The sequence below is a fragment of the Aspergillus lentulus genome (assembly GCF_001445615.1).
Source record: "Aspergillus lentulus DNA, contig: Alt12, strain: IFM 54703, whole genome shotgun sequence".
Taxonomy (NCBI): Eukaryota; Fungi; Ascomycota; class Eurotiomycetes; order Eurotiales; family Aspergillaceae; genus Aspergillus; species Aspergillus lentulus.
In genome coordinates this window covers 2700068-2713088 of record NW_028322115.1, presented here as the reverse complement: position 1 = coordinate 2713088, position 13021 = coordinate 2700068, and the positions used below count along the sequence as shown (strand labels likewise).

At 53.9% G+C, this 13021-nt stretch overlaps 7 protein-coding genes and 1 non-coding gene across 8 annotated transcripts; 3 read left to right on the top strand and 5 right to left on the bottom strand.

Moving 5' to 3' along the window:
* Positions 1 to 3: 3 nt before the first annotated feature.
* Positions 4 to 2005, bottom strand: ALT_6810 (putative acyl-CoA dehydrogenase; the record flags this gene model as incomplete). Its single annotated transcript, XM_033560981.2, has 3 exons — positions 4 to 1582; positions 1630 to 1846; positions 1891 to 2005. The coding sequence occupies 3 exons, from the start codon at positions 2003 to 2005 to the stop codon at positions 4 to 6; spliced, it is 1911 nt and encodes a 636-aa protein (XP_033416872.1).
* Positions 2006 to 2256: 251 nt separating this feature from the next.
* ALT_6809 (oleate hydratase) lies at positions 2257 to 3960 on the bottom strand (the record flags this gene model as incomplete). Its single annotated transcript, XM_033560982.2, has 2 exons — positions 2257 to 3322; positions 3371 to 3960. The coding sequence occupies 2 exons, from the start codon at positions 3958 to 3960 to the stop codon at positions 2257 to 2259; spliced, it is 1656 nt and encodes a 551-aa protein (XP_033416873.2).
* Positions 3961 to 4766: 806 nt separating this feature from the next.
* On the top strand, positions 4767 to 5745 carry ALT_6808 (putative GPI anchored protein; the record flags this gene model as incomplete). Its single annotated transcript, XM_033560983.1, has 2 exons — positions 4767 to 5251; positions 5310 to 5745. The coding sequence occupies 2 exons, from the start codon at positions 4767 to 4769 to the stop codon at positions 5743 to 5745; spliced, it is 921 nt and encodes a 306-aa protein (XP_033416874.1).
* A 34-nt stretch (positions 5746 to 5779) lies between these two features.
* Positions 5780 to 7180, bottom strand: ALT_6807 (uncharacterized protein; the record flags this gene model as incomplete). Its single annotated transcript, XM_033560984.1, has 3 exons — positions 5780 to 6185; positions 6239 to 6831; positions 6884 to 7180. The coding sequence occupies 3 exons, from the start codon at positions 7178 to 7180 to the stop codon at positions 5780 to 5782; spliced, it is 1296 nt and encodes a 431-aa protein (XP_033416875.1).
* A 927-nt stretch (positions 7181 to 8107) lies between these two features.
* On the top strand, positions 8108 to 8220 carry ALT_t132. The gene is made up of 2 exons: positions 8108 to 8146; positions 8175 to 8220. It is a non-coding gene; the product is annotated as a tRNA-Leu (tRNA).
* A 208-nt stretch (positions 8221 to 8428) lies between these two features.
* ALT_6806 (MFS transporter) lies at positions 8429 to 9946 on the bottom strand (the record flags this gene model as incomplete). Its single annotated transcript, XM_033560985.2, has 1 exon — positions 8429 to 9946. The coding sequence occupies one exon, from the start codon at positions 9944 to 9946 to the stop codon at positions 8429 to 8431; it is 1518 nt and encodes a 505-aa protein (XP_033416876.2).
* A 419-nt stretch (positions 9947 to 10365) lies between these two features.
* ALT_6805 (DUF3632 domain-containing protein) lies at positions 10366 to 11269 on the bottom strand (the record flags this gene model as incomplete). The annotated part of the gene is made up of 3 exons (XM_033560986.1): positions 10366 to 10793; positions 10841 to 10904; positions 10952 to 11269. 3 exons carry the CDS (start codon positions 11267 to 11269, stop codon positions 10366 to 10368), a joined length of 810 nt encoding a protein of 269 aa, XP_033416877.1.
* A 393-nt stretch (positions 11270 to 11662) lies between these two features.
* Positions 11663 to 12791, top strand: ALT_6804 (M20 family metallopeptidase; the record flags this gene model as incomplete). The annotated part of the gene is made up of 3 exons (XM_033560987.1): positions 11663 to 12198; positions 12248 to 12558; positions 12604 to 12791. 3 exons carry the CDS (start codon positions 11663 to 11665, stop codon positions 12789 to 12791), a joined length of 1035 nt encoding a protein of 344 aa, XP_033416878.1.
* Between the last annotated feature and the right edge of the window lie 230 nt (positions 12792 to 13021).

Genomic DNA, 13021 nt, shown 5'->3' with positions numbered 1-13021 from the left:
ATGCTACAGCTTGTTCTTCAGAGAACGATGGCCGGCAACCTGTCCCTCGGGCAACTCCTGTCCCCAGACGATCCGGCAGTCCCAGCTGGCATGATCCTTCTCGTCCCCGTCTGCCTCATACGGCTTCACAATATCCCTATGCACCGTATCTCCGACTCCTCCCTCGCCAGCCAGAATCCACCGACGAGCAACCTCCGCCGCCACTGCATCTCCATCTCGCTCGGCATCCAAAGCCAGCAAGGCCCCCATCAGAATCCACGCAAGAGTAAACATAACCCGACGACCATCCGCCAGAACCGACGCAACATCCCCGGCCACCTTGCCCTTGAACGCCGTCCAGGCCTGCCTCAACGCGTGCGCCAACTTCTCCCTCCGTATCATGCCCAACACCCGCTCAACCCACGCAGCAAACACCGCGAAATTATCCCTCGCCAGCAAAAACCTTACCATCTCGCTCGCCAGCACATTCGTCGTTCCCTCCCAGATACTGTTCACTGCGGTATTCCTCAGCAGCCGCGAGACATTGAACTCGGGCTCGTCCGGCTCATCCATATACCCCACACCCCCCATCGCCTCCTGACACTCCTGGATCCCCAAAATCGCCATCTTGCTAATCACCGCCTTGGACACAGCCGTCAACGTCCGGAAGACAACTGTCGCTTCCTTTCCTCTCGGCACATGCCCAGGCACTTGTTCGGTTCTGTCAGGATTCTCAACAACACCCATCACCCCCACCGTAAAAAACCCCAACTCCATCGCCGCCCGCTGCCGCACCTCCACCTCCGCCAACAGCCGCAAATGCATCGGAATCAACCAAAGCGGCTCGCCGACTGTGCTGCGCGCGCGCGAGAATGCCCTAGCAATACTCAGCGCACGGCGCCACGCACCCAGCGAGCCGATGAAGGTGTGGGTGCGGGTCACGTTCAGCAACGGCGCGATCGTCGCCACGCCCTTATCGCGCTGCCCGACGAGGTGCGCGCGCATATCCCGCAGCTCCAGCTCGGCGGTGGGGAGTTCCTTGGTCCCGAGCTTGGTTTTGAGGCGGTGGATGCGCACGCCGTTTGTTATTTCCCGGGGGCCCTGGTTTGGAGGGGTGATGGTGCGCCGGAGGGGTGCGAGGAAGGTGCTTAGTTTCCCGGAGGGGTGGGTTTTGGCAAGGAGGAGGGTAACGTTGGCGTCTGTTGCTGAGGAGAAGAATTTGAAGCCGCTGATGCTGTACTCGCCTTCGCCTAGGGTGCCGAGTTGGTTGGTGTTGTTGTTGGTGGAGGCTGGGAGAGGATCGTGAGTGGCCCATGTCTCGGTGTTTTGGACGTCGCTGCCGCCGGCGCGTTCGGTCATCCATTGGCCTGAGGTCCAGAAGTCTTCGTTGCGGGAGGTGAGGTGGTTGAAGACGACCCGGAAGGGATGGTCATCTGGGAAGGAGTGTTGCTGCAGTTGCTGGGAGAGGATCAGTGCTGCGCCGTCGGTCATGGCGACGGGGCAGGACGTCAGCCCTGACGAAGGGCCGTAGAGATAATTGACGGTATATTGCACGAGACGGCGGGAGGCACCATAGCTAGGATCGTAGCCTAATGCCACCACCCTGCTTCCGTTAGTTCTGAACTCAAAGGGAATGAACAAAAGGAATACCCATGTCGAGCTCCCCATCGGCTCAGCTGCTTCCAGCCCTCACTGGTGATCAATCGGTCATAGTCGTATCGCTGACCCCAGACGTTATATCCCTTGACGTAGGGTTGGTTGCGTTCGGCGTCGGCACTCCATTCGCGGATCTGAGGCGAGATGGCCTCTTCGCCAAGCTGGGTGAGGTTGGACTGAATCGATTGATAAGTCGATGACGGGAGGTACCCTTTGACGTTAGTTGTTTGTATTTATCATCTGTTGCAGACTCACATGAAAGCAGCCGATGGAGATTCGTATCGGTTGTATATGTATTTTGCAGCGGCTCCGGGCTGGTGAAGGAGCCACGGTCCGCGGTGGCAGGCTGCGATGAAATTGCTGGATCCATAGTGTCTATCAATAGCTTGTCACAACCTGGGGAAATTGGTTACTGGAATAGTGTCCAGGAATGCGGGGACTAAAGGCTTAAACTTAAGTATCACAACGGACCGAGGCACCTGACATTCGGTAACCGCACTTAACCCGGTCCAATCACAAGGAATAATATTTAGCATCAGGAGATTCACTGTCTCATGCTATATACGGGGTATCTCGGATCTAGGCTACTAAGCTATTATGCTATACACCCTGGTAGATCTACTAATCCTTTAGAAACCCCAGCAGACTCGCCGTAGATCCCTTCTTCGACTTCTTCATCTCCCTCTCCAGCCCCATCAGTTGGTGCACCGCCATCTGCGCTCCGCGCACCATGTAGTCCATGGTGACCACCTCCTCGGGGATGTCTACAAACTGCCCGATGAGGGCCATGTTGGTCATGCCGGGGGGAATCACCTGAGGCCGATCCCCGTTACTCCTCGGAAGTAAGATGGAAGTCCATCGCGGCATCACACATGGAACAGTAACTGTCTTGGGCAGTATGTCACCGGCTGGGAGATCAAGCTGATGCAGAACCTCCGTCAGTATCTCCTCACCTGAGCAGGATAGCATCTGTTTCTTGACAAAATCCCCATCGTTCTCTGGATCGAGTGCATACCCCCAGAAGACTCGAACACTGTCCGGTTGATCTGGGAACAGCGGTTGCCGGGGCAGACTCAGCGTAAGCAGCCAACTGCTATCTCTCAGCGTAACCAATGAGCCCGTCGCAGGATCGTCGCCAACTATCGCAAGAATCCTCTCGAAGAAAGACGGATTCTTGACCGTGACCGTAAAGTATGCCACCCGGGACTCCCGCAGTCGGGTACAAAAGTTGTATGCGTTGCCGAATTTGGCATGCTTAGTCGCGAGTTCCAGCCACAGGAGCCAGTTCTCGTCGAGGTCTTTCTCGATCTCCATCATCTCTAGCGAGGGTGGCTCTGTGTTTGACCCGCAAGAAGCACCGGACAAGATGGATCCCAAAGAAACAATCATGATATCGTGCGGGCCAAGATCAATGGTTACCTCGCGCTCGCTTCTGGTTACTGTACGCAGGGTTGTCACGCGAGTAGGATCCTGTGCTGGCTCGACGACGATATCGGTGGTGATGGTGTTGAAGCGAAAATCTACTCCCTGTGCCTGCAGGAATCGAGCAATCGGGGCGACAACGGAGTCATGCAGGTTGAAGCGGACACGGTCCAGGGGACGAGGATGATGCGTCTGGATATCATGAGGGAAATGCTGGATGAAACGGCGGAACTCGGCAGCGCTGTGACACAGCCGGAAACCGAACCTAATCCTGGTTAACATCCTGACTTCTTTCAGATCTACGAAAACCTACAGCGTCGACAGCACCAGCCAGTACTCCGTCCTGAAGAACCCCTCGGAGAAATGGTCTCGGACGCGGGACCGGCCCAGCGTACTTTCTGTCTTAGACGACAGCCGGAACAGATCCATCCGATCCTTGATCCCCAGATGGAGTCTCCTTCCCTCGATCCGCTCCAGTCCGTTCTTCCGCCGAGCCAGGAATCTCGTCCGCGACGCCTGCTTCGATACATGCTCTTCAAAGTACTCCCGGATATCATCCCAGACGCTTTTCCCGGGCGTCTCCGACGGCACCAGCGCGAGTAACTCCTCCATTTGACTCCCGCAGAACTGAGGCGTACATCCCGCGCGATAGTGGTAGCCCGACTCGGCATCGCCTTTACCCACTGATCCCGCGCCTGGCTCGCTCAGTGCTTCGAGGATATGGATTCTCGACGGGGGCACCTTGGCCTCTCTGATGAAGTGTACGGCCGCGGTTAACGAGGCGATTCCACTCCCTAGAATCCAGACATCGAGGGAATCGGGGTCGCGAGAGGCCGTACTAGGAACTGGGGTGGATGGGCGTGAGGAGAACAGCGACGCCGCTCGTGACGGCGGACGGGACATTTTGTATCGAGTTAGGATAATAAGCACGGCGTGAATTGTCCAGTTAGGCGTTTAGATAGCCAGATTGTGTTGTACGATTTGAGTTATACTGTGGCCTGACTGGTGTCGTCATACCACGACTGTGGATCTGCCGCCGAATGCGGAAATCAACTGCCACCAATACAACACTCCTGGTTCTAGCCAGTTAGATTTTACTATTACCATCAATACACTAGAGTTCTGGTATATATTATTGGTGCTTGGTGCTTGGTGCTTGGTGCTTGGTGCTTGGCGCATAGTGCTGAGTGCTTGTCCACAGCTAGATCAAAGTAGGGTTAGGTCCTAGATAGCACGCCTTGAAGCAATTCAACAGCAGATGCTGTCTAACTTAAACAGAGTATCTAAACTATCTCTCGATAATCTACAAAATTCTACCTTAGCTCCTAAGAGGATTGCTCTATGATACTATTTTGACATCTAGCTACCCGACAGGCTTACACGCTGCCGATCTCTCATCTCCACCGTCTAGTTGCACCTTAAATACGATCTACAGCGGACCACCATTGGTCCAACTTGATCCTCGTGCCACTTGGCTCTGTAGGGTCTCGTATAGCTCTTTAGTATCCGTCCTAGTTGATCTGAAGAGCCAATCAGCCGAGTATTTACATGCAAGAAGGCTGAATGTCCATCAACAATCTGCAGGGCTGCAATTAGACCGCTGAGGCTCAACCGCCTATAAACATGACCCCTAGACCCTAGCTCCTTTTCTCACCCTTTTCTCCACAAATTTCTCTTCTGCTCTGCAAGGCCAAACCCTTGCAGCCAAGATGAAGCCGTCGTCCATACTCCTGTTCGTTTCCGGGGCACTCGCCCTTAATCCCCTCCAACCCCTCCGCATTCCCAACAACACTCTCGTCTCCGAACCCACAACAGACATCGTATCCGACCCGCTGGCCAAACGCTGGACCTGCCCATCGACCTGCTCAACCAATATCTGCTGCGACAATGGGCTCTGCGTCTGGTCCCTCAGCGACGTCTGCTGCGGAAGCTATTTCTGCAACTCTGGCGAGCACTGCTGCGGGACGGGGTGCATGCCCCACGGCGCGGAGTGCTGCGGCGTACAGGGGTACTGTCCTTCGGGGGAGCGATGCATGACCGTCAATGGGAAACTGGGCTGCTGTCCGAACGGGGATTGCGCGCAAGAGAACGCGGTGTATCATTACACGCAGACGGAGAATCACTATACCACGGCGTATCATACCACGACTTATGCCGGGGTGGAGTACAGTTGGTATTCGTGGACGGTGACATGGTACGACCCCTTCGTCGCTTGAAAAATTGGAGGAATAGGAGATGGCTGATGAGAACAGGACGTACTGGGTGACGTTTTACACGTACTATATCCCTTCGACGGCTTCGATTCGCACGTCGACTGTCACGACGACATCGACGATTGTTTCGGTGAAAGCTACGGACGGGTCGGACGCTTCGTCCTCGTTTACGCGGCTGTCGGCTACGATGAGCTTCTATACGCCTGCTAGTGCGACGAACCCGGTAACCCCGACGAATGTGGCGACGGCCAGCAGACCGACTTTGACTTCGTCGGGTGATGATGGCAGTAGTAACGGCAATGCAGGCAGCAACGGTGGTAGTGGCGGAAATGGGGGTGTGGGCATTTCGGTCAATGGGGTCATGGGTGCTGGAGGTGATCCCAATGCTGCAAATGCAAACCGCAGACTTGGATGGGAGACGGTTTTGTCTCTGTCTATTGTGCTGGGAACTGGACTTTTGATGATATACCTTTAGGAAATGCTGCATTGATACGAACTATACCCTTCTACTATAGCTTAATGAATGGCGACTCGCCTGTCCTCTGCACCCTCAAGCTCTCCTTGATCTCCTCCAGGGTCTTCCGTCCCTTGCCCTCGAAATACTTGGGCCCAACATCCGGCGTGTGGTATCCCCGGGGATAGAACTTGTCTCCCTCGTCCCCAGGCAACGGCAACCCCATCAGCCGCTGCACCCATGCAGACGGACCCCATCGGTTCCACAGAGTCGGCTGCACATAATACGGCATCCCGTTCCACACCTGCACATGGTGTCGGCCGTATTCATTCGGCTTCTCCGTAAACACATCACGACGCATAATGTACGGCCGCGGGAGCGCAAGATACCGCAGACAGAACCGCCGGATCACCACCGCAGCGTCGAACATAACCTTAACCACCCACGGCGGCGGATCATACCTACCAGCATCAGCATTAGCATCATCCACAACCACACAAGGAGAAAGACTTACATCATAGCCCTCCTCAACCTCTCATCCATCACACAGGTCGCAACACTCACCCCCAACCCCCTCACCCACCCGGGCATCCCATAAACCAACACATCCATCGTCTTATCCGCCACCGCCCGATTCGCCTCCGCCGCCTTCATCCTCTCCTGCTCATACCGCTCACTCCAACTCCCCATCTCCTCCAACCACTGCAATCCATCCCGGAACCCCTCCCCCGACCGCCCACCAGGCAACACCGCATAGCTAATCCCCAACGCATCGCCCACACTCTTCCAGAACGTGCCCACCGCGCATTTCTCCAGCGCGCTCAACCCCCGCCACTCGTACCGCTCCACGAACCGCACCGGCTCCAGCGCAAACAGGCTAAGCGTGTACAGCATGTCAGACTCCAGGATCTTTCCGCTGGCTCGGTAGCCTGCGTGCAGGAGCTTCGTGCGCGCGAGGGCAGTGATTGCCCGTTCGGAGGTGGGCTCGAAGCCCATGAACTCGCCGATTAGGACGCCGGTGTCGGCGTAGCGTTTGAAGCTGGTGGATGGGTTGGCGAATTGGGATGTTTGCAGGAGGAGGGCGGAGATGGTGGGGATGCCGTATGTCTACTTCCATTAGTATTAGATCTGTACGGCTGGGAGAAGGGGGAAGGGGTACGCGGAAGAGAGCAAACTGCAGAGCTTTCAGCGCTGTGAATGGAAACTCGAGCTGGAGCATTTGTTTCTGGATGGCCCAGGCGTCGTGGTCGGTCATCCTGGCGTAGGATTCCCGGGTTGAGTACTTGCGGTATTTTCCTTTGATGCTGCGGAGGCGTTGGAAGCGGAGGGAGAGGGTGAGAGTGAGATAGGCTGTGAGGCATGCTGCGGTGTAGACCCAGGGGTGTTGGGTGTATTGGTTGAGGATGTGTGTGATTTGATGCTGGACTGCTTGAAGTGTGAGCTGTAGTTTATCCATGATGATGGATGTGGTTGTGATGCTCAGGCTGAACTACTCTGCTCATGAGGGCTGGCTAACTTTATACATGTTGTATCAGCACATGCAAATGTCGATTGATTTTCAATTTAGCTAACTCTATCTCATTCTCATTCGGATACTGTCCAAAATTATCAGGTCATCTTCTGAATTCTCAGGATCTCAACCTTCTCGGTTGAACTAAGGTTCTGATAGTGATATCTTCATATGACGATGAGTACTGCCACGGCATGGCGGACCGAGGATGATTGCGGGGTAAATAGATCGTCGTCCTTATGCTTAATTAGAATTGTGTATTTATGAGCCGATAGAATAGTTATGCCCAGAATCTGGTACCCATCATCCAAGTACCGAGGATAATGCAAGAAGACAGACTTCAGACTCGGATCGAAGGCTCCGGTATCGTACGACTTGACCACGGACCCCGGAATATAGATGATCGACATGGATGTCCTTAAGGTGGTTCATTCAGAGTCAGATGAACAGGCATCACGGAGGTACTGGGGTAAGGCTGATGGATGTGCGGGGTAGACTAGTCGAGTATCCGGGAATTGATGACCTATTAGACAGTGCATGCACGCGGATTGCACGGCATATTTCCCTTGTACATTGCCACTGGGTATGCCAATCGGCTGCCTTTCAATACTGTTGAACAAGGAAGTATTTTCCGCGCATGTGGCTGAGGGAGGCACCTTGATTGACTTGATACTCGCGGTGAGATCTGAGTATACAGTCAAGACCATAGACTAAGGAGAAGTATGGCAGCAGACCAAAATCATAAGTGTCTGCAGAGTCACCCATCAGAACCAAGGTCGACTAGAACGGTTCTGATTCTTTAACAGTCTATATTAGTTGAACTTTCGGAGTAAATTCCTTATATAACTAAATAGACCCAATCTAACATATTCAGGCAAGATGGCCGAGTTGGTCTAAGGCGTGAGGTTAAGGTCCACCTTAATACCAAACTCTACGAGTTTCCTCATCATCGTATGATGGCGTGGGTTCGAATCCCACTCTTGTCATTCATTTCTTTTTCTTTTTTGTTTCCTTTTGTACAGAACAAGTTTCAATTTATTTCTTTTATCAGTCTAGTCCCTAGATAGGTCTTAAGTCATGGCTGAAACCGGACGCCTAGTATCGTCTAGCTGCCTAACTTGGACAAGAATCTTGGCTTTGATAGGTGCGCGTAGTAATTACATTAGGATTAATGCCTATCTATGTGTACGTCGTCTATTTACTTTCTTCTCCCTGTGGCTCCTTTTTCAAGATACTCTTGGCCAGGTAAATCACACTCACGGCCACTCCCAGTCCTCCCAGTCCGATCCCCATGTACAACGCCCCGCGATATCCTACCAGCCTATCATGGAATGTCTTTCCGCCATGGTTGACATGCACCTCGACCGTTCCCGCAAACCCGAGTCCCAGCGAGATACTGTAGTTCACCACCGTGGTGACCAAGGAAGCCGCAATACCTTGGTGTCGGCGCTCCACCGCATTCGACAGCAGCACCGTGCTCGCGGGAAACGACATGTCCATGCCCCACGGCATGACCACCAATGAAACAAAAGTCAGCGCCCAGTACGTCTGATGCACCGGCGCAATCGCAACAAAGACATTCCCCAGCGTAAACGCCACCATAGCAAACAGCATGATCCACCCCGGCCGGATCCGACTCATCAAATACCCCGTCGTGAACGAGGCCAGCAGCCCCGAGACCCCGGGCGGCACGAACTGCGCCGCGGCCATCAACGGCGTCTTGCCGCGCACATGCTCCAGAAACAACCAGAGGTAGTACGTCCAGATGCCGAAGCTGGCCCAGCCGCAGGCGACGCAGCCCAGCACGAAGGAGACGTCCAGCGTCAACGCATGGAACGGGATGAGCGGTTTGCTCGCGACGCGCAGCTCCCACACAAAGAAAAGCCCTAGCAGAACCATCCCGATAATCAGCAGCACATACACATACGCTGTCGGCCAGCCGACAATAGGCGCCTGGTTCCACGCCACATTCACGAGGATCAGGCCCCCGACACCCAGACACGCCCCAACGACGTCCAGCTCCTGCATCCACTCGACAAGAGTCATGCCGTGCTTCTCGCGCTCGTGGTGGATGCGGGGAATCACGGCCCACCCCAGCGCCGCCAGCACCAGACACACAATCGCATTCGCCCAGAACGTCCACGGCCACCAGGCCAGCTGGCTGAAGAGCGCGGCGAAGATAGCCCCGATGATGGCGCCGTTGGGGGCCGTCGCGGCGAAGATGGCAAAGATCATATCCTTCTTCGGGCTGGGGCGGTACGTCGCTCCCAAAATCGCCAAACCGTTCGGGAGGAGCATCGCGGGCCCGAGACCCTGCGCGGTGCGCGCGAAGATGAACAGCACGTAGTTGTTGTAGACGCTGACGCCGGCGACCATGGACCAGACGCCGAACCAGACGAAGCCGATCACGAACATGGTGTGGTAGCCGAAGCAGTCTCCGCAGCGACCGAAGAAGAGGATGAAGGTGCCCACCGTCAGGGAGTAGCCTGCGATGAACCAGCTGAGGATGCCGTTGTCGGTGATGTGGAAGGAGTCCCCGATGATGGTCAGCGGGGCCAGTTGGCTACCCAGCCCGGCCTGGGTCATGAATTGGGCCATGCATATCACGAAGATGAAGACCGTTTCCCGTAGTGGGGAGAGGCTTTCGGCGATGGACCAGCCCGACCGCGTTTGCTGGAGGTCAAGGCCGTCCTCCACCTCTGTTTCGCTCATTTCTGGCTATGGGTCGAAGCAATGCTCCATTGATGATAGTGTGGAAAATGGACGCTCCATCCCATTTGTTATACCTATGATTGATAAGAATTTGCTGTATGTATATGCGGAAAAGATGAAGAGATGATGTGAGATAATCAGAAAAATTTCTAATCCGTATTTCCGCGATGAAGCCCACAGCGGGGAATTTCCGCGATTACATCATGCGTCCCCTGTCACATTGTGTAAGCAGTACCTCTCTTTTATAGATAGTTTCTAGAGTATCTGATGGAATTTTCGTCTCACTCATGACACTTGTATGCCATTGGACTGAGAAACGAGTACAGGCTTGAGCTGGATTGATAATGAATATATTTCTGCTTATCCCAGAGTCTAGAGCCAGTGCTGACATGGACGCCACCTACTACCACTCTTAAAGCCTACTGCTCAACGCTCTCCATCTTCTCCCCGGCCAACCGAATCACCCCCGTTGTCTCATAACTGACTTGGATTTGCTGGCTCATCTCCCCAAATCGCTGCTTCCAGAACTGCCACCGCTCTGGGCTCAACTGCCCCTGTCCGCTATACAGCGTCCCAGGCTTCATCAAGCGCTCCTTCTCCTCGTCTTCCACCGCGTCTGCCAGTTGACTGAACAAGTTCTCACTACCGTACACCATCCACATCGCTGCTGCGGCGACTTCTCCTTCGAGTTCGTTGTCCGATAGCTCCTCTTCCAATCCCGACCGCAGACTCCAGACGCCAAGGAGAGAAAGCGATGGGTCGCATTTGCTCATCAGCCGCGCGGTGAATGCTTGTAGGTTAATCCATTCGGTAACCTCCTGGTCGTCGGGTTTTGTATACGCAGGTGCTTGGACAGTTAGCGATGTAGCACAATTATCAGACAGGGGTACGTACGATCCCAGGATTCTCTCAGGCTTGGCCCGAGCATGGGCAGGTCTTTCCATAGGTAATTTTCGGACTGGATTGTCAGTATATTTTGCTTCAGAAGAAGAAGAAGACACTTACACCCCAGATTGACACCGTTGTTGGCGGTAGCTCGGTCAGAGCGTGGATCAAGTCGACCAGTCGGTCTTGCGAGGGGTGATTGTGAGGAATCTGTTTGGCGACTTTGATGATAGTTCCCCATGTGTACCAGAGGAAGTCCTCCAACTCAGAGTTTTCTTCTGGTGTTGAACCCGTCTTTGGAGTCAAGGCGTGGATAGCTTGCGCGGCCTCGCGGGGAGGGGTTGTGCTAGACGGCTGAAGATAGTCATTGAGGATGTTGAAGATACGATGCTCAGGAGAATCGGGTTGAGCTCGAGATTCAAGAGAAAGAGACGCCATGAGGAGAACTGTACAATTGATCTTGTTTATTTGCCCGGAAGGGTCGTGAAGCCAGATAATAAATACAGAGATCAGCAATAGTGGCGGGGTAAATTAACAGGCTACAGCAGTGAGCAATCCACCAAGCATAATGCGCGTTTCAGCCACGAGTGTCCATCTTTTCCTTCTTCTGTTACTTACCACCGACAACGTAATGTCCAACGGTGTCCTGATTCTTTCCTGCATGCCTTTATCGTATCTTGTTGAATTAATGTGTTAATCCTGAGCATGTCATATGCAATGACGAAATCTCCCCGCACACAACGTTCTCCCCGCACCAACCTCTATCGACTGCCCACTATGACTGACACAACACTCACTCAGTCGAACATCAATTACAGAGATAGATAAGAAATGTCCGAAGCTCCAGTGGTAACCCTCCTCAAATCCCTCATCCAGGTCCCCAGCACCAGCGACCACGAACAAGACATCGCCCGCTGGCTCGACAACCACCTCTCCACCCTGGGCTACACCGTCGAGCGCATCCCCATCGCCCCAGGCTCAACCCGCGAAAATGTCTACGCGTACCTAGGCTCCTCGCGCAGGGTAAGAGCCTGTCTCACCGCGCACATGGACACCGTCCCGCCGCATATCCCGCTACGCGTTGAAGGGTCGACCATCTACGGCCGCGGCGCCTGCGACGATAAGGGTCCCATGGCTGCGCAGATCTGTGCGCTTGAGGAGCTGCGTGCGGAGGGGGCGGTCAAGGAAGGTGATGTTGGTTTGTTGTTTGTTGTGGGCGAGGAGAAGGGAGGTCCTGGGATGATTGCGGCGAATGATCATGATTTGAAGTTTGAGGGTGTGGTGTTTGCGGAGCCGACCGAGGGGAAATTGGTTGTTGGGCATAAGGGACATTTGGTGTTTGAGTTGGTTGGCGAGGGGAAGGCGTGGTAGGTCTGCTTTTGATACACTGTATATCTACTGAGGCTAATGGTGCAGTCATTCCGGATACCCCCATCATGGCATCAACGCCAATGCCGCTCTGGTCGAAGTCCTGAATGAGTTCTTGTGCACTAAATTCCCCGAGTCGTCGCTGCTGGGTCCGTCGACCTTCAACATTGGCAAAATTGAAGGAGGAGTGAGCTATAACATCGTCCCGGCTTCCAGCACGGCACTATGCGCTGTCCGTGTGGCGACTGATATGGCCAAGTGTAAGAGAATCGTGTCGGAGGTCGTTGCGAAGCATCCACACGTCAGACTGGAATTCAAGTTCGAATATCCGGAGACGTTGCTTGATCATGATGTCGAAGGTTGTTGACCCATACCTTTCTCCTGATCCTGCTGACAGATTACAGGGTTCGAAACAGCACCAGTGTCATATGGAACAGATGTTCCTCGATTCAAGGGAGATCATAAAAAGTACCTATACGGTCCTGGTTCAATCCTGGTGGCCCATGGAGAAAACGAGCAGATTGAGATTGACGAACTGCTGGAAGGTGTCAGGGCGTATAAAACGTTGGCCACCCACTTATTGAAAACCTGATCAACTCAATTATCGCATCTTGGCATCTCGATGCAGACAGTACTGTCGTTGCGCTCCTGACAGTCGCCTTCTTATCTCATATCGTCTTTGCTCTGCTGAAAAGGTGGGTCTCTTTCCAGAGTATATATATTGGTTCGCAGGGTAGTGTATATTGGAGGACTATAATAACGCAACATCAAGAATAATTTAGTACAATGAAATCCAATAGCCTAAGATCCATAATCGACGAA